General features: G+C 39.6%; 1 protein-coding gene across 1 annotated transcript; it reads left to right on the plus strand.

The window, feature by feature from the left end:
- Positions 1–603: 603 nt before the first annotated feature.
- On the plus strand, positions 604–25,806 carry HDAC2 (histone deacetylase 2). Its single transcript, XM_069805046.1, has 14 exons — positions 604–805; positions 7,999–8,111; positions 8,590–8,707; positions 9,656–9,730; positions 10,045–10,183; positions 12,239–12,380; positions 16,250–16,342; positions 16,450–16,558; positions 17,991–18,131; positions 20,030–20,138; positions 23,269–23,399; positions 24,290–24,445; positions 25,160–25,217; positions 25,424–25,806. Exons 1-14 carry the CDS (start codon positions 754–756, stop codon positions 25,452–25,454), a joined length of 1,467 nt encoding a protein of 488 aa, XP_069661147.1. The 5' UTR covers positions 604–753; the 3' UTR covers positions 25,455–25,806.
- Positions 25,807–27,022: the final 1,216 nt, after the last annotated feature.

Here is a 27,022-nt window from a genome sequence, read left to right on the forward strand (position 1 = left end):
CACACACACCCCCCCCCCCGGCGCCACAGCAGCCCGTCGAGCATCTGCGCTCGCCCCGTACTCCTGCCCCGGGAGGTACCGGCCGGCGGCCCCGAGAAGCGCTCCCCGGTCACAGGCTGGCTGAGGGGAGCCGCCGTGACTCTAGCACTGAGCAGCGGAAGGCCCCGCTGTTGTCCGGGCTCGGGGGTCGGCCGGTGAAGCGGGGCTTTCCCGCTCTCCCCGCCGCGGCCGCCATGCGGGGCCGGCCCCGCACCGCGCTGGACCGGAGCGACGCCGCGGCGCATGCGCCAAGAAGGCTCCACGCAGGGGCGGGGACGGAGCCCGACGCCCGCCGGCGGGCCGTACCACTGCGCGGCGTGGGGGTGGCCGAGGAGAGGGCTTCCTCCAAGAATTCGCTTATGAGGACTCCCCGCCGGCTCCTTCCGTGACTGTGTCCGCAACTAAGCGCCGAGGGCCGGAACGGGCGGGCGAGCGCCGGCGCTCGCTCTCAGGCGCCCTCTCCGCCTCCTTCGCTCCCTCGCCTCCCCCGTCGGCGGCGGATTGGTCGCGCCCCGCTTGCCCCCTCCCTCCCGCTTTGCCGATGGTCGGGGCCCGCTGGTGCTGCCCGCGTCCCGGCGTCGCGAGTTCCCGCTCTCCCGCGTCCGCCCCCTCCCTCCTTCCCTCCCTCCCTCCCTCCTCCCTCCGTGCCGGCTCGGCGCTCGCCTCGGCCTCCCGCTCCCTCCCCTCGGCCCCGGCCCCGGCGCGGCGGCCCCTATGGCGTACAGTCAGGGCGGCGGCAAGAAGAAAGTCTGCTACTACTATGACGGTGAGCGGGGGCCGGCGCGGCGGCGTGAGAGTGGCGGTGGGGGGGGTGTGTGTGTGTGTGGGGAAGCCCCGCGGGGGGCCGGCCCCCGCCATTATGGGCGCCCCTTCCCCCGGCTCTGTGGCGGCCTCGGCCGGGGGTCCCCGCTCCCGCCATCGGCCCTGCGTGCTCTCGGCCCGCCGTGGGGCTGAGCCCCCCCGGGGGTCGCCGGGTGAGGGGGGGAAGGGGCGGTGGGGGGGTGCTGTGGTGGTGGTGGTGGGCTCGGAGCCGGGGAGCTGCCTGGCCTGCCGGGCCCGGCGGGGAGTGCTGTGTCTATTGTTCCCCCCCCCCAAAAAAAAAAAAAAAAAAAAAGAAAAGTTGAGACACTCCCCTTCATCCGCTAAGCACGGAGGCGTTGGAGTCGCTGCCGTGTCTAGCTCCTCCCCTGCAAAAAAAGAAAAAAAAAAAGAAAAAAAAAAAAAGTCTAGGCCATGTGTAGCTCCGGCACCTGGTGGTTCTTGCGCTGAGGCCTCCCCCTCGCCGGGCTTCCACGCCGAGGTCGGGTGTGCGGAGGGGACAGGGGAACACCCCCCCCCCCCAAAAAAAAAAACCCCAAAAAACAACAAAAAAAACCCCCACGGACGTAGATTGGAGTGGGGGCTGGGCTTCCACGAGCCTCTCTCTTCTAGCAAAACACGAAAGCTGCGCGCGTAGGTGTTTAATAATAGTGAAATTCGAGTTGCTTGCAGGCCTTCTGGGGTTTGCACGCTCGCCCGGTGAGGACACGGCGGCTCGTGATCTGCGTTGTCGGTCACGTCGAAAAAGCGCACGAAGCTTGTCCTCAGTCGCAGATGTTTCCAGCAACTTGTTTGCGGTTCTGTCTGGCCGCAGCAGGGAGAACTTTTCGTTTTCTTCTTGAGTTTGCACTTGTTTTTCCTTTTTTGTACTGGGAGGGTAAACTCGTTGGTCAGACGAGTTAAGAGATTTGATTTTTTATTTTTTTTTTTTAAATTGCCTCCTATTGTAACAATCCTTTAAGTTGGCGTCTGAGACTGGTATTGGTAGTAGCCAGGAAACGGAGGTTGAGGCTGTTTGGCCGTAGCGCTTTGGTGTTTTCACCATTTTGGAAATGAAGATGAATGGCTAAACCCCCTAAGATATCAAAGGTGTCTGTTGCTGTAGCAAATCTGCCATTCTTTAGAAATGGCAGATCTTGTGGGGCCTGTCTTGGTTTTTTTACCACACTAAAGGAGGCAGAGTGGTGGTTGCCGCCCCCTTCTCTTTGTTGCTAGCTCTGGTTCTTTGTTCAGCCTAAAGGGGAAAGGAGGCCCCTGTTAGGGATAATTTTGGTGAGGCTGGGATCTTACTTTTCCTAGGGAAGAGGAATCACTTTTCGCCTTGTTGAAAGGAAGATTGCAGTGAGAGTTTAGTAGCTTTCTCTCTACAAATGTTTGCATGGTTTTGGTTTTTTTAATCAGTATGCTTTTTTCTCCCCCCCTCCTTTTTTTTTTTTTTAATAAAGTCAGGTGGCTATAGTTTACTAGATATTGATATCTTCAGTTTTTCTGTGATCCCTGGATTTTGGTACTTGGTGCTAGTATCAGGCTTCCTTAACAGCCAAAAAGCTATACTAGCGAAGAAGGGGGGAGAAACTGGAGAAGCAAGAAGTTTGGAGGTGGCAGGGTAATGGCGACTTAAAAGCAGTTGCAGCTCATATCTTGCTTGAATATGTAGACTAGGATAAATGCAGTTGACAATAGAGAAAAGAGTATCTGTTGTAAAAGTGATTAAAAAAAATGCTTTCTATGTGACAGAAATGAACAGCTTTGGAATGTTTTTGATGTCCCATTATTACCTCCAAGTTATATAGAGGTGCTATGCCTCCAAGGATGTCACAACCGAAGTAGATGACCGTTTTTTGTCAGAATTGCCCCTCCACACATACTTTCACTCTGTTTCTCTAAAACTATACACTAAAAGTGTTCATAAGTACTAGAACCATATGTGCATATCTTCTGAGATGCAATAAATTCCTACATGCTTTTTGTGAAACTCAGTGTGATTGTCATCTAAAGTTGCTTTTTTAAATTAGCTTGTAGCTTACCAAGTTTTCTTGGAGTTTTCTGATAATTAACTGTTTTAATAGCCTTCACGCTGTACCCAGAACCAATAAACTTTGGGTAGACGAAGCTTGATTTCATTTTCTGCAGCTAGTTTGTAATAGACTGTCAGCCACATCCAGTTTGCAGAATTTGCATTGCTTGTGATCACACTCAGGCCAGGAATATTGTTTAAGTTTGAGCCAGTATACTATGGGAAGAACTAAAAATGTACAAATTAAAATACTTTAGTCATCTTGCCTGAAATATTTTTAGTAAATACTTCTAGTCTTAATGTATATATGGCTATAGCTTAGCAAAGTCTGCTCCTCACACTGTTTAGAACCATGCTAGATATGGTAGGATATTGTAGCTTTTATTTTAGCCTCTTACCATGTGTCTTCAGGTCATTGCCACAGTCTTGCAGCATGCGGCTCAGGTAGTTCAGTGGCCTCTTCCAAAATAGGTATGTGTCGTACAGTTGCCCATAGCAGTGAGGACGGGACCCAGATGGTCTTTCCAGCCCTGTGCTCCTGTACAGCAAAGCACAGTTCTAGCGAATCACGCAGCAACTAGCATGGTTACAGTTAATAAGTGTATTTATTCCATGCCAATGCACTAGCAGTATTGTTTAGATTGCTTCTTGTGCATAACTTAATGTGGGTGTTCAAAAGGCTCTACCTTCATGAAAAATTTGAGAGATCTGCATCTGAATGTGGTTGGTTCCACCCATAAAGACGAGACCAAACCTGTTTTCAATAGGGCAGTATGCTACTATATTCAGACATTTTTTAAGTACATTAGCACTTCTAGTTTAAGTTCATTTTATCTGCAGATGTAAACTTTTAACTGAAGTGCTTCAGGGAAATTCATCAATGCTTTGCTCAGTGGCTTCCAAATACGGTGGTGGTGTCCAACCTCTGCTCAGGGCTCAAAAGTCAGGACTTTGCTAGTCTCCTGCTGTCTGCTTAATTTTACAAACGAGAACAAAAACTGCAACCCTTCAGATGCTAGTGCAATAATTTGAGGCCTGTTTGAATAGCTGTTTGTTTGATTGATCAGGCATTGATGATCTTTCTTACATTCATCTTTATGTGAGTTCACCTGTTAGTATTGCAGAAGTCAGTCCAAATGTAACTACAGCTATTAAGATTTTTTTCATGTGGTTTCCATTGTAGCGTTTAGGTTTCTGCAATTAGTGCAGTTCTGAAGTACCTCATGGTTTCATGGTAACTGTACTTAAAATAAGCAGAAATACGGTCAGCATACATAACAATTTATCCATATCAAAGTTACAAAGCAAAGTAACTTACAAGTTACAAAGTATCAGAAAAGATAAATAAATGTCATATCTTTCCTCTTTGTTCAGGCTGTTAAGACTGTTTTGTAATGGGCTAATTTAAAGTTGTTATTATCTTAGTAGCTAGAGAGACTGACATACTTTTTGGGGGACATAGCAGCTTTTGTTGGTCGGTTGTGTGTTTGTCAGACATAATTGAAGTTCCTTTAGGGCATGTAGCCTCTTGTGTTTTTCTATGTATTAGAATACTTAACATCTGTAGACCTTGCTGAAGTCTCAGATAGAGAAGTGAGTGTCTAAAACTTAAGTTCATCAGAGGAATCATGTGGGTTTATTTTTTATTTGATAGCTTTTTTGAGAATTTAGGCAAGTAACTTGTATGAATTGAAATATAGGGGGTTTTTGTTGTTGTTGGTTTTTGATATATTTGAACCCAGAATATGACAGTGTATGTAACAACTTAATTTTCTGGACATTTATTGATATCACATTTTGCATCATGTGGTGAACAGTGCAGGACAGTAAACTTGTGCTAGCATTAAATGGGCACTTGGTTCATCTCTTTTTAGTTAAGGACTCAACTTTTCAGAGATTATGTTGTTAGTGCTCAATGAGAGCCATTTAGCTGATATATTTACTGGTTTAAAACTGTAAATTTCAGTCTTTGAAGCCTTGCTGTGAAAGATTAATAGTTTTGCCAACTTTCTGCATATACTACTTTGCATTTTTTCCCTCCACTTCCTCTTTCAGTTACATTCTTTTGCACTTTCCACGTGCACCCACACTGGTGAGCGATATAAAATACGCTTGTAACACTTCTTTAGATTTTTATCTTTGTATTGACAAGTTTAGAATCACGTACTCATACTATCTATAACATTAGTCTTGTGCGCTTGGCCTCGCTGTACCCATTTCTCATATATATGCATACTCTAGCCAGAGTTAGTCTGGTGCTATGTGCAGAGCTTTTTAGTTCCATCAGTGAGGGATCCATCAGTGAGGGAGGTGTCCCATCCCCACACACACTAGCTCTTGGTACGCCTTGCTTTTCTCCCCAAAGTACTCTGGTAAGGCTGTGATATACGAAGAGAGAAATAGGTTTCAGGATCAGTGGATGAAGTGTTTGTACCATGAAGGGCACCTTCTCCTTCAGTGGGTAAAGGAGGAGAGACTTTTGGCACCTTTGCCTTCACCACGGGATGATGTCTCCAAGATGGGTCCCCTTTGGGTTGTGATGTTGGCTGGCAATCAAGGTGCTAATGAAGAGGAACCTCTTGCATACCTTTTCATTCCCCACTCCTGCTAACATACATGTCACACCAGTCCCTTGAAACTTAATGGGCTTTTTGTCTTATGTTTGAGTTTGGGTTTTTTTATGAGTCTAATGCCAAAACCCTTTTTTGTTGGTGGTGCTGAGACCTGAAAGATGTAAATAGTATTGCCTGTTGCTAAAGTGTATTATATTGATATCTATTGTTAGTCATTACTGCTGACCTCTAATGTGGAAGGATCAATATGCTTCTGCCAGATATTCATCCACAGATCTTGTATTTGATTAAATAAGCTCCCATTACGTTTACCAACTTGCCAATTCTTTTAAAAGTTCTCCTTTCTGGTAAAAAATAAAGCAAAAGTTATTTTTATTAATATATTATTTATTATTATATTAATATTATTAATTGATTTTTTTCTTTAAGTGTACACTGCAGTGTATGGTATGTAGAATATGCTTAACTGAATCTGTTTAATTGATCAATTGCAGTATATCGAAGGATATGTTGCAAGTATATTTGGGAAGCTTGTTAATGTGGTGGTTTGGGTTTTTTTCTTTTACATAAGGGAAAACAAGCCTTACATTTTATATAAGGTAGAAAAATCATTCTTAATTGCCTGCTTCCTTATCCATCAGCATTCTGAGTAAAATATCAGTGATGACTATACAAGTTGAAGTAGTTAAAACTGAAATGACCTGTTTAAAAAAAGAAAAGGTATGAAATACATACGCATTTTTTAAGCCACAAATGCATTTGGAATGAAGTTTCCTCAGAAGCATCAAGTTATTGAAAGTCACTATTGTCTTAAAAATTTCAAAATTTTAAGCTCTTACTAGCTTGAAGCTTTGTAAATCTGGGACTTATCAGTAACCACAAAACAAAGTAGGGCTAGTAAATGTTTGGTTTCCATCTTCTAGTCATTAGTTTGAAAGAGCTGTGATAGATCTTTCCTAAACACCAAACTTGGAACGTACTGTTTTGTAAAATGCGAGGAAATGTTTTTGCTGGTGGGAATGAGTGTGGTTATACTCTCTTAATACCTTTTGCTCTTGACCTGCATGCGACCAAAACTGGAGGCTTGCAATAAGTATCTGCAAGACTCTGGGTCTTAGTAACTGACAAGCGCTAATCTTCCACTTAAATACCCAAGTTAGGAGTGGGTCCAAGTTCTTCAGAGTTCTTAATGCTAAAACTTGGTATTTCCATTGTTATGGGATGGCTAAGAGCTAGGTGTTGAGTGATTGTTTTTCAAGATAACTTCATCTTACATTACATTAGGTTATATCTGTTTTCCTAAGTGTCCTTACTCTCCTTGTCACTTTGAAAGCTGGAAGCTGGATTTGAGAATGCTTTGAGACTTAAAATCTTACTGTAATGCTTGCTTTTCTTGGTAGTTGGTGATGCTACTGCAAGCTGACATTTTCCGTTCCTCCTGAGCTGAGGCTCACGTTGAAGAGGTGAAACTAAAGCTGTTTCGTAGCGGTGCTTTTTCTTATCTCTGACTAACAAAATTTGTAAAATAGTATGACATTGTGAAAACAGTGTTTCTTTCATTCCCAGTGGACAAGGCAGAGCATGTCAGAGGGTGTGAAAGAAAAGCAAAAATTTCAAGAAGGTAAAGTTCATTAATCCTACCAGGAAATTTGGTCGAAAAGAGGCACTATCACAAAGAGTTGGTACGGAATTCTCTAATTGAAAGCTATTGACAACTGGACATACCTTTTAGGCCTGTCAACGTTTTCAGAAACACACGGACTGCTAGTTCTGTTTAAAATAATCTGTGTCTTGAGAATGTCAGTGTTCAAAGTGGAGGCATGTATGTTCAAACAGTACCCAAGCTGGGGAGAAAACTTGCTAGCCCATGATAGCAGCCATTCTTTTCTTAGAAATGAGTGTGAAGTTTTGTTATCTTAATCACATGTCTAGTTGCTCCCCAATTTGACAGAGCCAGGCTAATCTGGGTTAAACTACTGTGGATCTGTAGCAGCAGGTGTCTCGGGAATATTTGTGCATGTGGTTGCAGCAATGGATCTGAAGCTAACTTCTGGAATGTAACTGCTAGAGTTAGTAGGGCAGGCTGAGGACAGTATCTTAAAATCAGCTCCTAGAAAATGGCAGGTTTTACTACAGCCTCTGTTGTGGTATAATGTGGCTATGTCATCAGTAATTTTTTACTCCCCTCTTAATTCTAGTTCAGTTTCCCATTACTTTATACTTCAGTTCTGGCCCGCTATTTTCTTCACTCTTGATTTGAAACCATGTCTTGTAGGCATCTTTGCTCCCCCACTACTGTCTGCTTGTAGTAAAAGGTGTTAGATTTAGCCACCTTTTTGCCCTCTGCTTCTGACATACAACTTTTTATGGGCAGTTTTCCTCATGGCCTTTTTGAAACAGACAGTAGTCCCTTTATCAGGTTTTCTTGTTTGGTTTTTTTTTTTTTTCTGGAATCATATCTGCTTGCTTATCTTCTAAGAATGACTCTTCAGTAGCAATGAAAAGTTGTTTTGTAATATGAATAGCTATTCATTTGTGTAATATTGACAGGTGATATCGGAAACTATTACTATGGACAAGGGCATCCAATGAAACCTCATAGGATCCGAATGACCCACAACTTGCTGCTAAATTATGGCTTATACAGAAAAATGGAAATTTATGTGAGTATAAGCAATAGAATGTCCACTGAAGCATTTTAAGTTATTTTTAAAGGGCTTCAAGTATTGTCACACAAATAAATGGAGGGAAGTGGAAATGGAAATAGAAAATACTTAAATGGTGTATTTGGAACTCTCTTACTTGGAAGTGAAGCAGTATTTTGTGAATGGTGAGGACTGCAGATTGTTGCCCATGTCTGGAAGAAGTGAGGTAGAGCCCCAGTAGAGAATTTTCACCAGTATTTTTATGACTGGGGGGAGTGGGATGTTGGGCAGACATTGCGGTAACTGCACAAAGAATTAATCAAGTTGTATACTAACAACAGAGTAGCCGTTGCTTTATGTAAAACAGCACTACTACCAGTTTAACTGTTCTCACTTCAAAGTAGATTATATTTTTTTGAGTTGTCTGTTTTAGCAAATTGTTAGCTGATTTTGCAGAGCGCTCTTGATTATTTCTATAACTTGTTCTTGTTATCAGCGACCCCACAAAGCTACTGCTGAGGAAATGACCAAGTACCATAGTGATGAATACATCAAATTTCTCCGATCAATAAGGCCTGACAATATGTCCGAGTACAGCAAGCAAATGCAGAGATGTAAGTGTCAACATTAGGCTAAATCTTTGTGTATGTGCTTTGATGGTTAGCATTGTTTAAAGCTAAATATTCACCAATACAGAGGTATGAACGTGGCGTAATGGTGTGGGTGGGTTAGAGAAACACTGTAACAAGAGTAACCCCTGCCTGCCTTTAGATACACTGATTTGGGGACTTTTCTATTAAAAGCAGCCATCTTGGCAAAAATGTTCTTTAAGCTTATGGAAGGAGTTTTGCCTCCCCTTTCATAGGGTGTATTCTGGATGTGAAAGAATACTTTCTGTAGGCTTAATGCACAGATTGAACTTTACTTGTCAGCTGTTTGCAAGAGTCTTAAAATCTGTTCTAATGCAAAATCTTTCTGAAAAAGAATGGCCTTTAGAAGAGTAGAGAAGTAAAAATCAACGTGTGAAAATGTGTTTAAGTCAATAAAAGGAGTTATTCCTCTTGGAGGGAGATAGTAAAAATTGTATATTATTCACTGTTCACCCTTTCTGTTAGTTTATTTCTTTAATTATAGGAATAGGCTCAAAGTACTGTTAGGAATGCAGTTTGACAGCTCTTATATCAATTTAAAAGGCAATATTGTAACCTCTTTATGATGCCTTATTCTCAGCGAATTATTTTTCCAAGTAATTGTCACTTAACATGACCTATGTTAATCAGCACTTCTTCAAAAATCTAAAAATTGTCTAACTTGTTAACGAGGAGACAAAGCTTCCCATGGAAACTAAAAAGAAAGAAAAAAAAGGTAGTTTGGAGTCATCGTAGATTATAAAGACTTTACATTGTTTTCAGTGTTTAAAATTTAGCCTGACAAGAATGAGGTGGGGCAGGGAGCGGAGTAGTCAAAATGCTGAATGAGCTATGCATTACATTTGTGTTATCCATGTGTATAGCAATGCTGTTGGAATGGTGTTTTTGACAAGTAATACGTTTCTTACACAGTTAATGTTGGAGAAGATTGTCCTGTATTTGATGGCCTGTTTGAGTTTTGTCAGCTGTCAACTGGAGGCTCTGTTGGTAAGTATAGGTTGTTTGCCAGGTATTTTGTAGCTTTATTACATTTATGTCAGCAACTTAAAACTTTGCTTCAGTTTTAAATATACTATCAAATATAAGTTGGTTTGTTTTTTTTTTTAATAAAGAAATAATAATCATATATAAGTTACCGACTGTCAAATATGAGATATATCAAGTATCTCCAGTATTGGTAAGAGATCAGATCTAGGACCAACTTATTTAGAAAATAAGATACTATTTCATGTAATAGATTTAAAGACCTTCAGAAGTTTCCGACTGTATTTCCTTTCATTTTTGTGTATGTCTTTTCACAGCTGGGGCAGTAAAATTGAACCGACAACAGACAGACATGGCTGTTAATTGGGCTGGAGGACTTCACCATGCCAAGAAATCGGAAGCATCTGGTTTCTGTTATGTCAATGATATCGTGCTTGCCATCCTTGAGTTGCTGAAGTGAGTTTATGATGGGAACAAGATAAAATTATAGAAAGTGTCAAATTCAAGTATTTAAATCTTTGAAGATATGGATTGTAATTACTATTTCAGTGAGTTTTCATAGCCCATGTTGAACTCGTACAGTTTCAATTAAGAAAACTCCAAGCTCTGCCCGGTTTGGCTTCAGCAAGAAGTTTAAAATACAGGCAAGCTGAAAAGATAACTAATAGGAGATGGGTTTAAAACAGATATTTAGAAATACTTTTCTACACAGAGTATAGTGAACTTCTGGAACTTGCTGCTGCAGGAGGCTGAACGAAGCAGACAGCAACCACAGATTCAAGAAAGAGATTAGACATAATCACGGACAAGAGGTCTGTAAATGGATGTTAAAGATCCAAGCAGTGATGTACCCTGTAAAACGCCATACGCTGTAATTCTAGATGGTGGGGAAGTACTAGGGTAGCAAACTTCAGAAAATGGACAGGCTTATGTGCTTTCTGTAAATGTTAATCTGTTGCTACTCATGGGGACAGAATAGTGTGCTAGATGGATCACTGCCCTGACCCCTTAGGGCAGTCATTATGCTCACAATCATACAGCCATTTGGTTTCTCAATATGCCTGCATGTTTCCTATCACTTGAGTCATTACTAAACCAAACAGGAATATTCAGGGAAGATCATGCACTGAGCTTCCTTGGATTGGTACATGAATTAATGTGGCTGTTATGAATAAATCATGAAATAACAGCTGTGCTGCTGTGACTGCAAAATAAAAAATGAGAGGAGTAATGAAAAAGTGATCATATAATTAACTTCAAGAAGTAATGCTTCACTAAAATTTCAAATCCTGAGCGTTACTTGTACTGCTTCAGGGGACTGTATCCCTTCTAATAAAACATAAATCTTATTTTATTTACAAAAAATATTCTAGGTATTTGACTCTTGTGAATGGAGCAGCTGAATTGGCCGGTGAGGGATGGGCAAAGCACTGTAGTCTGGAAGTGTTTTTGAAAGATGGAAAAAGTTTCTAAGGACTCTAACAAATAGTTAATATTAACATATTAATTAAAACATTCCTTTTAATGTACAGCATGTATTCAGGATCTGCTTCTGCAGTCTGAGAAAAGTGATAATGATTTTCTGTGGTCCAGTCTTGAATTTTTTAGCTTAATATACATGTGAAGGAAGGAAACTTTCAAATAGTTATGGGTTACATAGGAAACGGTCCCATTCGGTGTCTTGTTAAGTGAAAAATCTTAGCCCACTTGAGATTATGGCTGCTCAGACTCGCATTCTATAGCACTATGCAAAGCATGACGAAAATACATCTTCTGATGTTGGTAGACTTTGTTCTTTGCTGAACAATGTAGAATTTAAGGGATACTTAGTGTTGTTGCCAGTGCTCTGAGGCTTCAAACAACTGGTTCCTTTATCCATCTCAAATGAACTGATCTGAAACTTGCAGTATTTAAGGAAATACAAAGCAGCAGTGTAATAATTTCATGCTAACAGTAAGCGCGATACACTTGGAAGTAAGAATGTGCCTGTCTTTACAAGTTGCAGAGGTGAAGAAAAGTTGGTAGAAAATAAGTATTTAAATTTATTTTTTGTGGGCTTATGGAACATGGGTTATTTCTGCTCCTGGCACTATGCTGTTTGAAGAGTGCACTAAGAGATGTTTTAATGCAGACTGTATTGGTAATTACTGAGAAGGCAGAAAGAAATGCCCTGTGAAAGGGGCAAATTCAGCAGATGTGAACAACAGAAAGTGGTGTGAACAGAAACACAAGGTATAGCTTCTATGGAGTGAGACAACTTGGGGTAAACTAAATGCACTACATACTTAAATTACTTATTTTGATGAAGAAACTTATTTTCATTATTATCCAAACTGTACTGAGAATTCTAAGAGCATATATGGTCACTTCAATGAAAATCGTCAAAATGATCATAATGTTAGATTTCAGTGTTTGGTTGGGTTTTTTTCATTAGGCTTTTCCTTGTTAGGTATCAGTATATTATGAATGTAACTTCTAATGATGATTTCTCACATATTATTTTCTTTCTAGGTATCACCAAAGAGTGTTGTATATTGATATTGATATCCATCATGGTGATGGTGTTGAAGAAGCATTTTATACCACAGATCGTGTCATGACTGTATCATTCCATAAGTATGGTGAATATTTTCCGGGCACAGGGGACCTTAGGGTAAGGTTGAACATGAAATTTAATTAGGTGATAAATAACCTCTTATTTTCTTCCTTGTAGCTACTCTTTCAGTACTAGGTTACAATAACTATGTTCAGTAATAATATACAGCAGTAAGTTTTCAGAAAATATGTTAGTCTAGAGTGATAGATTTGTTGAAGAACCTTAGGGGGGAAAAAATACAGGATAGTGGGGAAGTAAATTGTTCACTTCTACATGAAATCAACACCTTAACTTCCAGATAAATTGTCTGAAATTTTAGTTCAAATGTAGAACTAGTTTAGTTCACTCAGATTTTGTCTCTAGGAAGACAGTGTGGTATATTTATAATTATCTGTACATTTCAATTCTGCACGTACAGGGAAAAGTAGCTGTTTGGAGATCACATGGCTTCAAAACTTATTTCAGATCTTAGAATAACTTCATGCCAGAGCTTTAATAGTCGCAAAGCTTCAGTTGCAGCTTGAATTTACTGTGTTCTGTTTGCCTAGTAATGCAGTTGGCTTGTTTTTGGAATATTTATTATGTCATAAAGTGTGTTTTGAGTTCTCGTGATGCTCACTGCTGAAGAACTTTAACGTGCCCCACAGGTGATTGGGTGCTAAGCCTTATAGCTAGCTTGAGGGAAGGAGCATTGGCCTGTGAAGAGTTATCATTTAAGCTGTAGTAGAATCTCTGGCAAAGCTGAGAATGAAAACCAATTTTCCTGGCCCTTCATACTAATTTGAAGTTAGTCATTCCTCATGTCAGACTCTTGTCCATTAGAACAGGAAATTGTTCCACTTCACAACCTGAAAGAGTATTTCAAGTATTAGGATTAATATATTCCTAGCTTCAAACTCTTACATTAAACCTCTTTTTATCAGAGACGCTCCCGGGATAAGTCACTCCTCCAGTATTAGCAACTTTGTGCCTTAAGTTTGTACATACAGTTAGTAATTTTTTAAAAAAATGTAAGCACTTCTAAAAAGTTGACCTACAAAAACACTGCATCGGGAAAGAATTCACTGTTTTCTTCCTATCTTGAAATTGATTCAAGAGATGCAGCTATTTGTGTTCCTGCTAATATTCCCGAAATGTGTGCTCCCCAGTGTGCTGATGATACCCAGAGGACACAGGAGTAAATGAAAGTTGAGCTTTAAGTCAGTGGGGTGCTAAGCATTGATTTCAGCGTGGTTGTTGGGGCTGAATGTTATTACAGTTGTTACATTCTGTTAAACTCTGTTCTAAATTGGTTTAGGTAGAAATCAGATTAGGCATTGTTTTTATCCATGTGGTTTAACTTGACTGGCCACAAGGTGGTAGTGGTGCTTCAAACAAAAAGCAGCTCAGACCAGGATGTTTATCATGACAAGCTGTTGTTGCTGAATTTGGCTAGAATTTTTTTTAAGGGTTAGATATCTTGTCTTTTTAGAAACAGTGCTTCCCGTTGACAGAGAAGTTTGTGGACTCTTCACCTTATCACACCCAGGACAAAGAATTTAAAGATGATGCAGTTGAAATAAATAGAATAATATTGTATGTTATTGGCATTTTTTTTTTTAGCACAGTGTCAGTGAAAAAACAGTACCTCAGGCATGGTAACTTTTATTCTGTGCTGCTAGCTAGTATTTTGAAATGAGCATTGTCTGCATACAGACTTCAGCAGGCTTTATTGGAATTATTACATCCCCATAGGAAAAAAAACATTAGCTTTTTCCTATCTCCAGAGCTTGCAAAGCTAATTGAACTAAAGGGAGAACTAATTTTCTGAAAAGTCAGTGTTTCTTCTGGAGGCCAGTATTGTACTGCTTGCTTCTGCTCAACTTGATCTGCTGTTGTTGGTTATTTACATCAACTTTAACAGCCAGCTCTTATCTTTGTTTTTGTCCGTGGGCTCCATTCAAGCTTGTTTCTGTAATTCTTTAGTTATTTGGTCTGGTTTGCTGATCAGGTTACACTTATTTGATGCAGGAACAAATCATGAATCAGCTGATGATTTTGTGACTGCAGCTCAATCAATGGAGCTGAATCTTGACAGAGGTTGTCTAGTCTAGCTGCATTTATCCATTTTCTACTGAAGGTATTGTGCAGTCTGAACTTCCAGTGTTCTAAGTGAGTTATTTGACTTTCTACACATCTTAGATGATAGCATTAATCTTGTCTTATATCATAGAATCATAGAACGGTTTAGGTTGGAAAGGACCTTAGTTCCAACCCCCCTGCCATGGGCAGGGCCACCTTCCAGTAGAACAGCTTGCTCAAAGCCCCATCCAACCTGGCCGTGTATATATATATATATACACACACACACATGTAGATGGGTCAGTTCAGACTGTAGTGCTATGTACAGGCCCAGGTTCTGTGAGGAAATTTGATGTATTGATGAATGGGCAGCTACCAGAATGCTATATTGTTTCTTTAGTGTTTATAACCAATGCAAGTATCAGTTACAAAGTATGTCTGTTGAGTAGCTCAGGCTGGAAAGCAATTACCCTGTTTAGTGAACATTTGGCTTTGGTATGTTTTAGAATGAGATTGATTTAATGATTTATTTTATTTTATTTATTTATTTTTTTAAATCTGGAAAGCAAGGCACTATCACCTCACAAAAATCAGCATCTGTAAGCCCAGGTGATTTACTTTGGGAGATTTTGGGTAACTAATGCTCCAAATCAGAGTTGAGTTCAGCAGGGTTCTTCAGTGTTACTAATCTTACAATACTGTGAAATGTTAATAATGTTCTGGAAGAAAAAATGTCAGCTGTTAACATTGTGTCTATGCTGCATTGGGCCATTCATCCTTGTCCCCATGTCCATCCGTTCCCCCCCCCCCCAATAAAAGATAGTTACTGGAAGCGACACGTTACTGTTGCGTTCAGTGCTAAGGAGGCTTTGTTCAGGAAGAGGAAAAAAGGTCTGTGACTCTTTCAATAGCTAGTGTTGAGAAATTTAGTATTTATATTGCTGGGTTATCTGACTGGTGACTTGTAGTTTTTTAAGGATGTTGGAGCTGAAGTGTGCTCTTTCGGCCAAGCTGCTGTTTGCTAATAGCTTACAGCCAAACTGAACAGGTTAAATCTTACTGTCTTCCCCACTGCACCTTTATTAATGGCATAGAACTGCCCTGTAAACTGGATCAGTTTCTGAGTGTCTTGGTGATGAGCTACAGGGAAGAAATGGAAATGTGTGGGAAGCAGGGATCTTTAGGTTTTAAGCTGATCATCAAAACAGAAGTGGTTTCAGGGTTTATTCACTCAATTTTTTTGCAAAGAGTTTTTTCTTTTAATACATATGTTGTCTAGGAAAGCTGGTAAGATAGATTACTACAGTTCCTGCCTTGTCACCTGATGGAACTGAGAATAATCTGCAAGTTCTTTTTTTTGTTTGTTTGTTTGTTTAAAAAGTCTGTATTTCTTCAAGGGCACCTGTAAGTGGCCTCTGTTTGATTTTCTTCTCTCCCTTTTGCTGCAGCTAGTTCTTCATCCTATGTTTGGAATGAATATGGTTTTAAAAACCTTCTTAAGTCCAAATCTTCTATACAGCACTGAAAACATGCATATCACCTTGCACTTCTTGGTTTTCTTGCTTGTTTTTGCTTAACTATTTTTACTGGGCTAAATTGATCAGTTATATTTTGTCTTCTGGTCCTCAATCTTTGAATTAAAGAATCAAGTGTACTTACTGCAAATTTAGTCTTGGTGTACAACTCCTATGCTCCAAAATGATTTTATGGGAGAATGGGAATCCAGTTAGGTACTTCGCTTCTTTTCCTCTTGCAGATGTGAATAATGGTACAAAATAGCTCAGCAGACTTGTGTAGACTTTTTTCCATGATACCATCATATGCTTCTGTGTTTGTAATAAAGCATTTGTCATCTTTTCTTGTAGGACATTGGTGCTGGAAAAGGCAAATACTATGCTGTCAACTTTCCAATGAGGGATGGTATAGATGATGAATCGTATGGACAGATATTTAAACCAGTGAGTACTTTTTTTTCTTTTTAAGCTCTCTGGAAAGATACTAGTTTTATTATGTGGATTTATTTTCATAATGTGAATTATGACTTGCTGTTTTATATTAATTATAGATTATATCCAAAGTAATGGAGATGTACCAGCCCAGTGCTGTGGTATTACAGTGTGGAGCAGATTCACTATCTGGTGACAGGCTGGGGTGCTTTAATCTTACTGTTAAAGGTAAGCAGAAAAGTGTTTGTTGTCTGTAACTTTTTATTTAATAGAAACCTCTACCCTTCATACTATTTTTCAAGACACTTGCATGATGAGGACTGGAGTCACAAAGATTTTGTTCATTACTATGATTAATCACCTCTTTCTTTGCTATACAGGAATGGCCAAAAGAAACCCAGAAGTTGCCTCTTTCTTTCTGTCCATCTAAAAAAGTTAAGAAGCTTGGTTTTCCATGTTCTTCCTAGCCACTCAAGTGATTCCCTTTCTTCTCTGCACAGGCTTTCTGTAGTTTTAAAGCAACATGCTGGAATTACAGGATGACGACAGTCATCGTGCTGCAGCTTACTGTGATGGGCAAATAACAAAACTAGTGGTTCACTTAGTAGGATTACAGATACTAAAGGCCAAACACCTTGTTGGGTGTAAAATAGGTATTACTGAAATGAGAATACTTACTGCATTGTTAAATTTATAGTGATGTTTGTTATGCTGAGGTTTATGTTAACTAATTCTATGAAAGTTAATAAAAATGAATGTTTATTTTAGTGTTACTTACATTTCTACCCTTTTGGGTGATTATCAAAATTGGGGTGAGATGTTAATTTAGCAAACAACATAAATATTAGTAGTATTATTAATTTTTAATTATTATTTACGTGATAAAATGTGAATGTATGTTGAACTTTTGCTAAGCCTTGAATCCAGCTTGTTTGAATCTTCATTTTCTGGGTTTTCTTGGTTTTGTGTTAATGAAGCAGTTAGTCTTGTAGGCAACGAAATGCAGTATAGTATCTGTTGGGTCTGCAGTGTTTCAGGGTTCTTTTCTTGATTTGCACCAGGTGGCAAAGCTACTTCAGTTGCCCATACAGCTCAGATTTTTTTCCATCTTACATATCTTGGAAACCAAGAGAGCTGCTGCCTCCTACAGATGCCTTTCAGTATGCTGTATCTCCCTGGAGTGTGTACTGTCTTGGCACCAGTTCACTCTGTAAGCAAGACTGAGCAACCTCTAATACAGGTTCAAATTTAGAAGTAGAAAGGACCAAGTACTGATTTACTGTTTTCCCTTCTTCCCCCATTGCATTTGACTGAGAAATTGTCCCTAGATTTGTCACTGTGTGTTGACATCAGTTATGAAAAGACAAAACACTAAAACATTCTAAGAGCATTTCAGAGCAGCAGCGATAGACCATCACGCAAAGTCTCTGAAGACTGGGGTGGATAACGTTTGATGTATTTTGTACATTTCTTATCTGTAGGTCTTGACTTCTTGTGAGGTTGTACTTAGCTCTAGGGGGAGACAGTTCTGTTTTAGTTGAATCAGTTCAGTTCTTACTTAATCAGACATATGCAGTTGCACTTATCAAGTAGTTTGCTATATATTTTTCTGTTTAATAGATATTTTGCATATATTGTCAACTCTTTTTGTGTTTGACAGGTCATGCTAAATGTGTGGAAGTTGTAAAGACTTTTAACTTGCCATTGCTGATGTTAGGAGGAGGAGGATATACGATTCGTAACGTTGCTCGATGCTGGACGTATGAAACTGCCGTTGCCTTAGATTGTGAAATTCCTAATGGTAAATATTAATACCCAAATTAGTATTTTATTAAGGAAACAATCATGGGAGGGTTTAAGTGAACAAATAGCAAATATTTCTATAGCTAACTAATGCATCAGTTTAGAATAAACTATGTGGAAAGTTATTGTTAGGTTTTTGCCAATAAATTTTCAGTAGCTTATGCACTAAAACTTAAGCATTTGGGGCTTTTTTTATGGCTTAGCAAAAGCTTTCAATGATTGGATTGTTTTTAGAAAATTCAAAACATTTAAAACTTAGGCAATCTTACTTGTCACTATTTTTAATATGAATGTTATCAGTATGATAGAATGTATACTTTGTTTTGATCATAACAGTGCAGACCTGTGTAAGTTGGGCACCACGGACATGCTATTCATAAGAAATTAATGAGTATGCAAGTGTCCATTTTACATAGTAAAATGTTACTGTTTCTTCATTGTATCTATGACTTAAAAGTAACTGTAAAAGTATATTGACTTCTGCTCTTCCATTTGACTCAATTTTGGCTATACGAGCTATCTTAAAAAAATTTAAAGTCAAAAAAGCAGTAGTAGACTTCTTTCAAATAGTTGAATAACGAAGTAATTTCTCTGAGGAAGGCCCCCAAAGATCCTGCACTCCCTTTACTTTTGGCCAAATATGCTTCTGGACACGTCTTTGGAAATATTTTTTTTTATAAAATTGGTATTTGGACTGCTTTGTTGCACATTAATCACTGGCAGTTTTCATGTTGGACTGCAACTTTTGCTGATAACCTTTTGCTGTTCATGTATCTCTTGCTGGATTCATGGTGTTTCCATCTGACTTCAGTGGAATGCTGCTGTCAGTGAGGAAAGAATATTTGGACAGTACCTTTCAAGATGTATATTTTCCATCTTGCGCATCAATATATATTCTTTGTCAGTCAAAGCTTTTGAAGAGACAGTAGTATTTCCTTACCTTGAAACTTTTTTCTTCCATTAGCATGGCCCATGTGATGGATATATATTAAGGCTTTTTAATTTTTTTTAACATTCCTCTCAACTTTGTGGGTCTCTGTCATCTTTAATCTGTCCTGAGAAATAACAGTGCATTTCTAAATGTTGCAATAGCAACTTGATCTTCCTGTCTCCTTTCTATCTACCTAACAAGATCACTTATCCCATAATAATCATAAATGAAGAAACAAGACAAAGGGTTCAGTCAGAAGTGGATTTTGGAGTTGTATTTTGTAAGGGTTCTACGTTTTTTAGATTTCTGTTACTTCATCTGGGAAGATACAGTTATATTCAATATAAAATATTACTGTTTTCTGGGATATTATGTGTTCATTGACTTCATTTTGATAATTAGGTGTTCCAGTCAGGGGACCGTTATCTGTGAAAAATACAGAAGCAGGGAAGGGGGGAATGGACAGATGTGGGCAGCACTGAACCACCGTACAGTGCTTACTATAGATATCGAACTAGCTGTCATCTTCAGCCTAGTAGTACATATTGTATGTTTTACTGAAGGAATATTTTGAATGGCTCACTTAAACCTTTCAAACTGGACTAACTTTGGAAAGAGCTATAAGAAATCATCAGTTGATCTTCTATTTTCTGCATAAATAGCATTTTTAATTATTTTATCAAATTTGTTACTTATGTTCCAGTATATGTTCTAACATGATTACAGTAGAACTTCCTCTTGCTTTTCGTTGTATTTGTTGTATTTTAATAACGAATTTAAGTTCATCTATTGAATAATTTAGAGGAAAAACACTGAACAGTTCAAGCAGTACTTAAGTATTGCTTACCTGAATGCTTCAGGTTCGATAGTTCTCTAAGTAAAATCCTGTCAAAACTACTGTTGTATATAAAATGTTTTAAATCTTTTTTGGGTCACAAAGTTGTCTTTTGTGTTTTGGTTTATAGAGTTGCCATACAACGACTACTTTGAGTATTTCGGACCAGACTTCAAGCTTCATATTAGTCCTTCAAATATGACTAATCAGAATACACCAGAATATATGGAGAAGATCAAGTAAGTAGTGATTACCTTGTATATCAAGTAGGTCATGTGGATCACATTTCTCCAGAGGTTGTTAGGCAGTTTTGAAAACTGTATGCCTTTCTCTGTTACACGCTAAAAATGAGTACTGAATAGATTCGACATATTTTTCATTTCTGTCAGAAGAACTTTTTAGAAGCCTGTTGCTACAACAGTATGTGTGCTTATGAAGTCCTATGACTACAGATACAAAAATTTTAAGACCCAGCTTGGATTTTTACTTTTTCCCGCAACTAAAGAGCTGACAGTTGTACTTGGATTCCCATTCTAATTTTGTAGAAAGTTTATCGCGCCAGGAAAGAAGCTGGTATGCTGTGATGATTAGGATTTCTAATTCTCAGCTTCATGTCTAAACATGAACTGAGATTGTCATTCTTTGTAGCTGTTGGCTGTAAAAATGAAAAGTCACGTGAGCTTGGACGTACAAAACTGTGCAAAGATAGTGATATGTGTGCAGGTAATTGAGTGACTGTGGTTTGACAATTCCACAAGTTTTGAGAAGTGCTCATTGCCAAGCTATAGCAGGTACGTGTTTTTAGCCTGTGCCACTTTTGATACTTGGTTTATTCCTCCTCACATCCTGCAGTTTTGATTGTAAACAAATATTTTACTTCAGGGATGGAGTAATGCATACATACAATCAATTCCATACTCATATGGTAAGAGATAATTGGTTAGCCTAAAGTACTCTTTGCTTACTGTGGCTTGTCCCTGCTCTAGGTTGGCTGTTAATGGTGCACACAGGAATTCTTTTGGTTACTAGGTGTGGGGGGTTGACCCTGGCTGGATGCCAGGTGCCCACCAAAGCCATTTTATCACTCCCTTCCCTGCTCAGCTGGACAGGGGAGAGAAAATATAACAAAGGGCTCATGGGTCGAGATAAGGACAGGGAGAGATCACTCGCCAGTTACCGTCACGGGCAAAACAGACTTGACTTAGGGAAAATTAACTTAATTTATTAACAATCAACCAGAGTAGGGTAATGAGAAATAAAACCAAATCTTAAACCACCTTCCCCCCACCCCTCCCTTCTTCCCAGGCACAACTCCCCTCCCAGATTCTCTACCTCCTCCCCTCCAGCGGTGCAGGGGGACGGGGAATGGAGATTGGGGTCAGTTCATCACACTTTGTCTCTGCCACTTCATCCTCCTCACTCTTCCCCTGCCCCATCATGGGGTCCCTCCCATGGGCTGCAGTTCTTCATAAACTGCTCCAGCGTGGGTCCCCCACGGGGTCACAAGTCCTGCCAGCAAACCTGCTCCAGCGTGGGCTCCTCTTTCCGTGGGGCCACAGGTCCTGCCAGGAGCCTGCTCCAGTGCGGGCTTCCCACGGGGTCACAGCCTCCTTCAGGCATCCCCCTGCTCCGGCGTGGGGTCCTCCCCGGGCTGCAGGTGGAGATCTGCGCCCCTGTGGACCTCCCTGGGCTGCAGGGGGACAGCCTGCCTCACCATGGTCTTCATCACCACGGGCTGCAGGGGAATCTCTGCTCCGGTGCCTGGAGCATCTCCTCCCCCTCTTTCTTCGCTGACCTGGGGGTCTGCAGGGCTGGTGCTCTCACATGTTCCCACTCTCTTTCCAGCTGCAGTTTCTGTGCCGCAGCAACTTTTTTTTTTTTTTTTTTCCCTTCTTAAATCTGTTATCCCTGAGGCACTACCACCATCGCTGATGGGCTCGGCCTTGGCCATCAGCAGGTCCGTCTTGGAGCCGACTGGAATTGGCTCTGTTGGACATGGGGGAAGCTTCCAGCAGCTTCTCACATAAGCCACTCCTGCAGCCCCCTCACTATCAAAACCTTGCCACACAAACCCAATACACTAGGAGCAGCTGAATAAAGATATGAAACTATCTGTGTAAGTTTGCCAGTACTGCTATAACCCGCAAAACTGTCAAATTGCAAAATTCACCAAAGCAGTTAAAATACTGATTTTTTAAGTGGTTGGTATATAGACTGTGATTGGTGTTCATAACAGAAACGCATAAACCTTTTCATTTGATTGTGATTTAAATTTTTAATAATGTGCAAGGGGGAAAAAACCCCCTATTTTTCATTGATGTAATTCTACAAAATTTCTCTCTAGTAATATAGTGCTCCAGCTGGTGATCTGCCAGGCTGCTTGCTGTATATTGTGTATTGCTGAGGTTTTGTGATGCAAGTAGGCTGCAAAACTTGCTTGCTTTTTAACACATCCCTGGGCACAGATTGTGTGTTTTCTGTTGACAGAGATACAATCTCACATCCCCATATTAGCACCCACAAGAAGAGCAATGACCCATCATTTCAGAGAATCTTCCTTCAGTTCTGTGCTTTCCCAGAGACCTAACTTTAGGGGACTCCCTGGATTGGCAAAACTGCTTTGCCAGGTCATGTGATTTGTATGGAGGCAAAGACTGTAAGGATTCCAAAAAAATACCAATTGCCCTTTAGCTCTTCAAATTGTGCAGCAGTACACTAAAATAGTTGTTACAAATGCTGATATTTGACATGTGCCAAACCCTTCTCTCTACTTGGACTTCTTTGGAATGATAGTTTTGAGTGTCCTTCCTGTTCCTGCACATGGTGCTTTGGAGTGTGGGGTCCATTGCATCAGGTTGCTTAGACAGGAGAGAAATTCTCTATGTTCTGCCTGAAACAGTCAATTAGGAATCTTATCCAGATGGATTGCTTTTGACCCTGACATTGTTCCTGCATGCAGTTGGGAAGTCTTCATGCTTTAAGTGTCTGACTTTCTAAGAAACTAGAGGACAGTTTATTATCCAACTTGATACTGTGGCTTATTATAAACAGACTAATGCTGCCGCTTGCTTCAGCCCAGGTGGGCAGTACTTGTGCTGATCCTGTGGGGAACTGGTGATTGAAGTTGATTGAAATAAGTGTTTAAAAAGTTTAAAGAAAATGATGTTCACGTACACTGTGGATACTAATGATCTGTTAGAGATAGAAAACTTTCTGAACATGGCATGCCTCTTTTTTTTTTTTTTAAAGAAACGATGACTTTAAAGCAAAGCAGGTTAACTTTGAATGCGGAGTTTTCAGAATTTAATACAAAATTCAAGGAAATTCCACTTCCGTGTAGTAATAACTTTCCTTGTTTGTTACTTGCAGGCAACGCTTATTTGAAAACTTGCGCATGTTACCTCATGCACCTGGTGTACAGATGCAGGCCATTCCTGAAGATGCTGTTCATGAAGACAGTGGAGATGAGGATGGAGAAGATCCAGACAAACGCATTTCTAGTAAGAAATATGTTTTCATGATAGAGCATGTCCAGGTAGAGTCTTTTTAGATTTAATTGTTCAGAACTTTAGTCCTAGTAGTGCAGTATTGGAAGACTGGCAGCTCTGTTTCCTGAGGAAAAATTGTGCTACTCGTCTGCCAGTTTGGTCGTCTTAAGGTGGCATCTGTGCACAAATCTGAACCTGTTAAAGGGGTCTAAAGAAGTGCTGAAAGAACGTGGGTTTTTGCATCTTATGAAACAGTCTGGCTATTTCAAATCTAAAACAGATACTCCAGAAGTCTCAGATGAATTTCTACTAACAGAATACAGGACTTGGCTTCTGTCTTTTGCTAGTCACAAAAAAAGTAACGTTCTCCCTTGATGTAAAGTGAGATACTGTCTTTTCAAAAAAATTCTTTTATTTCCTTTTTTGTTGAGAGAGGGAGGTTTTCCATACTTGCAACACTACCCGTTACTTCACTTTAGTACCGTTAGCCTTTGTATGGACAATGAGTTGTTCTTCAGCTATAGCTATGAGTTTCCTGCTACGTTTAACCTTTTTTGATGTGATTGGAATAATTCTGTAAGCTTTTACTGGTGCACTGTCCATTTTCTGAACTGTTGAAACCATAATGTTTTCTCCTGTGATTTAGTTTTCAGTATTTGAAATTCATCTGACATATGTTAAAATACTCCCACCCTCCCCTGCGTTTCTGTAAGGCTATTTTTGGAAGTCATTGTGAGAGTCCCAGAGTATCTTGAAAGATAGTATTTTTATCCATAATTTAGTTCTTCAGCATTAAATGATTATAGTATGTTATTACTCATTCTTAACTCGATAGTTCTTCTTTATTAGGCCTATTGTAGTTGGACTTTATGCTCAAATAATTTCATAACTCTGAATCCTAGTTCGAGCATCTGATAAGCGCATAGCCTGTGATGAAGAATTTTCTGATTCTGAAGATGAGGGGGAAGGTGGACGACGAAATGTTGCAGATCATAAGAAAGGAGCAAAGAAAGCCAGGATAGAGGAAGACAAAAAAGAGACGGAGGACAAAAAAGCAGGTAGGAACTCTGGTGTGATTTCATCCTATATTTTAGAACTGCAAATGTCAGTTCTCCCAGGAGAAAGGTGCATTTTCTGTTAACAGTTAATTAGCTATTGAGATTATGATTTATTTTTTCCATCATATTTAAAGCATATATTTTAAATTAATCAGTTTCAAGATACAGCTATTCACACTAGAATAGTATTTTCAGCCTAGGGTTATTGTTGCTTCTCCACAAGCTTGAAGTCTTAGAGCCAGGGATTTGTATAGCTTAATGAAAATGGGGATAAAAACGGTTCTTGCTTTAAATATGTTAGACAAAGAGTTTGTTCTCTGAAACAGAAGCTGGAGAGAGTTCTGGGGATAGTGTAATTCCAAGGACTCTTGACTTTTCCAAGAACAGGCTACATCTTAGGGCTACAAAGACTACCGCAAGGAGCTCAGGGGAAATCCAGGTCTCATTACTGCATACCATCATTATGGCCAGTTAAGAGAGACTTGCCTTGAGGTATTTTGAATCACTTGGCATTGTGCCCAGGTCACTCCCTTGGACTGATGCATTTAACACTGTATGTTAATATGTAACCAGTGAGGATTTCTTTTAAAAGCTAGTTCCCCCTGGCTCGGGGTGTATACAAAAAAATATACTTAGGTCATGCTTTTTTCCTTGTGAAGTATTTTCAGGTTTTCTTGCATCTTTTGGTATATTTAAGATCTTGGTTTTTTTCAGATGTTAAGGAGGAGGATAAATCCAAGGACAGCAGTGGTGAAAAGACAGACGCCAAAGGGTAAACACTAATAAATAATGCATGTCACCTTCTTGAAGTGTGTATTAAATCAATACTATATAATATTTGAAATTCTGTAGAAATCACTTTCAATTCCTCATAATACTAAATATTTTAAACTCATGACAGTAATTCAAAATTGCATTTCTAAAACGGTTAATACAAAAAATGAAACAACTTAAAAGTTTATTTTTGCCTTTGTACAGAGCAAAATCAGAACAGCTCAGCAATCCTTGAACAAAAGATAGCCTCTCATCAGTTGCAGAACATAATACTAGAGTTGGAGAATACCTAAAAGAAGAAAAGTTTTCGTATTGAGAGAGACTGCTGATTTCATTTTGTACTATTTGGCATGGACCGTATTTATTTTCAAACGGCTTTGTTCTGGTTTTTGGCAAGTTGTATTGTGAGTTTTCTAATTATGAGGCAGAAATTCCTTTCTTCACCATGCTTTATGTAATAGTATTTAAAAATGGATGTGAGTTATTATGTTAAATGTCTAAACTGATCTATTAAAGTAATTTGCCTTTCCTGAGCTGATTTTACCTTTTTTGTAATTTTATCTTTATTAAAAAAAAAAAAAATTGTACTTGGTTGTCTTTTTGTCCATCATTGAACTACAAAGAGGAAAAACTCCGTATAAATTCAGCAGACTTATCTGTGCGTAACTAGTGGATTTAAACAGACAGCTGGTGAGCACACAAGTCAAACTGTGTTGCTTTCATTGACTCCACAGATTTCAGTGGCTTCTGCATGGGGTGCAAACAAATGTACAGGAATATGAGTACGTGCGATTTGAACAGGCTGAATAAATGGGTGAAGAGATGTTGGAATAAGATGGTTGTATGAACTCGCGTTTTAATGTAAAGGTTTAAAACTCTGCAGTCTCATGCCTTGTACTGTCCGAGAACCTTTCCCACCATCAGAATCTACCCAGAAGACCGATTCATTTGCTGTTCATGAAATTTCTGCATGGTTGTCTTTCAAAGCTTGCAAGATAAGGAGTGAAAGTTTGGATTTAACTTGTAAGCCATTCTGATTTTTTACAACTGTGAGCAACGTAAAACTTTGTCACCCCTAAAAAGAAGTTAGTTCTGGTGCCTGAATTGAAACAGAGACCTGAGTGCACACGTTCCTTTTTTTCCTGTCTCAGTCTACAACAATTGTCTTATAGGTTGATGTTTAATGAAATGCACAAGCTTTCATATCAAGATTTCAGGGCAGTGAGCACAGAAGTTTGCAGAACTGCATTGCTACCCAATCTTTTTGGGGGTTTCTGGGGGGTTGGTTGGTTTGTTTGTTTTAATAAAAATTCATCTTACTACTCTTTTTTAAAACCTATTTTCTATCCTTCCCATAAAATTCTGGGATTGTGGTCTGTGGCCTAATTGATTCATTCATGTTAAAATTCCAATGCACTACTTTGAATTGTTTGTGCATTCGTTCTGTCCAAATGATGTATTCATCGAAGGCTCTTCTGAAGGCATGTCCTGTGTTGACTAATTTGACTTTTTATCCAATGAGAATAACTTTCACTAGAACTAGAACTACTTGAATATGTAGGAGGGGAAAAGTTTTGTTTTCTTAATGCCTTTTTAGCATTGGTGGGTTTGGAGGGGGGAGGGTTTAGATCTTAATTTAATCTTCCTGAACATTTCATCTTGGATTCTTCTCTTCCGTTTGGACTCTTAGGTAAAGGTTAAGTTCTTAAATGTGCAGGTAGAGATGTGGCATTTTTCAACACCCATGTAGTAGTGCTGTGTTCCTTCCAGGAAAGTACCTGTAAAACTCCCATTAGGGTTGGT

The sequence above is a fragment of the Haliaeetus albicilla genome, chromosome 17 (genome assembly GCF_947461875.1).
Source record: "Haliaeetus albicilla chromosome 17, bHalAlb1.1, whole genome shotgun sequence".
NCBI classification, from domain to species: domain Eukaryota; kingdom Metazoa; phylum Chordata; class Aves; order Accipitriformes; family Accipitridae; genus Haliaeetus; species Haliaeetus albicilla.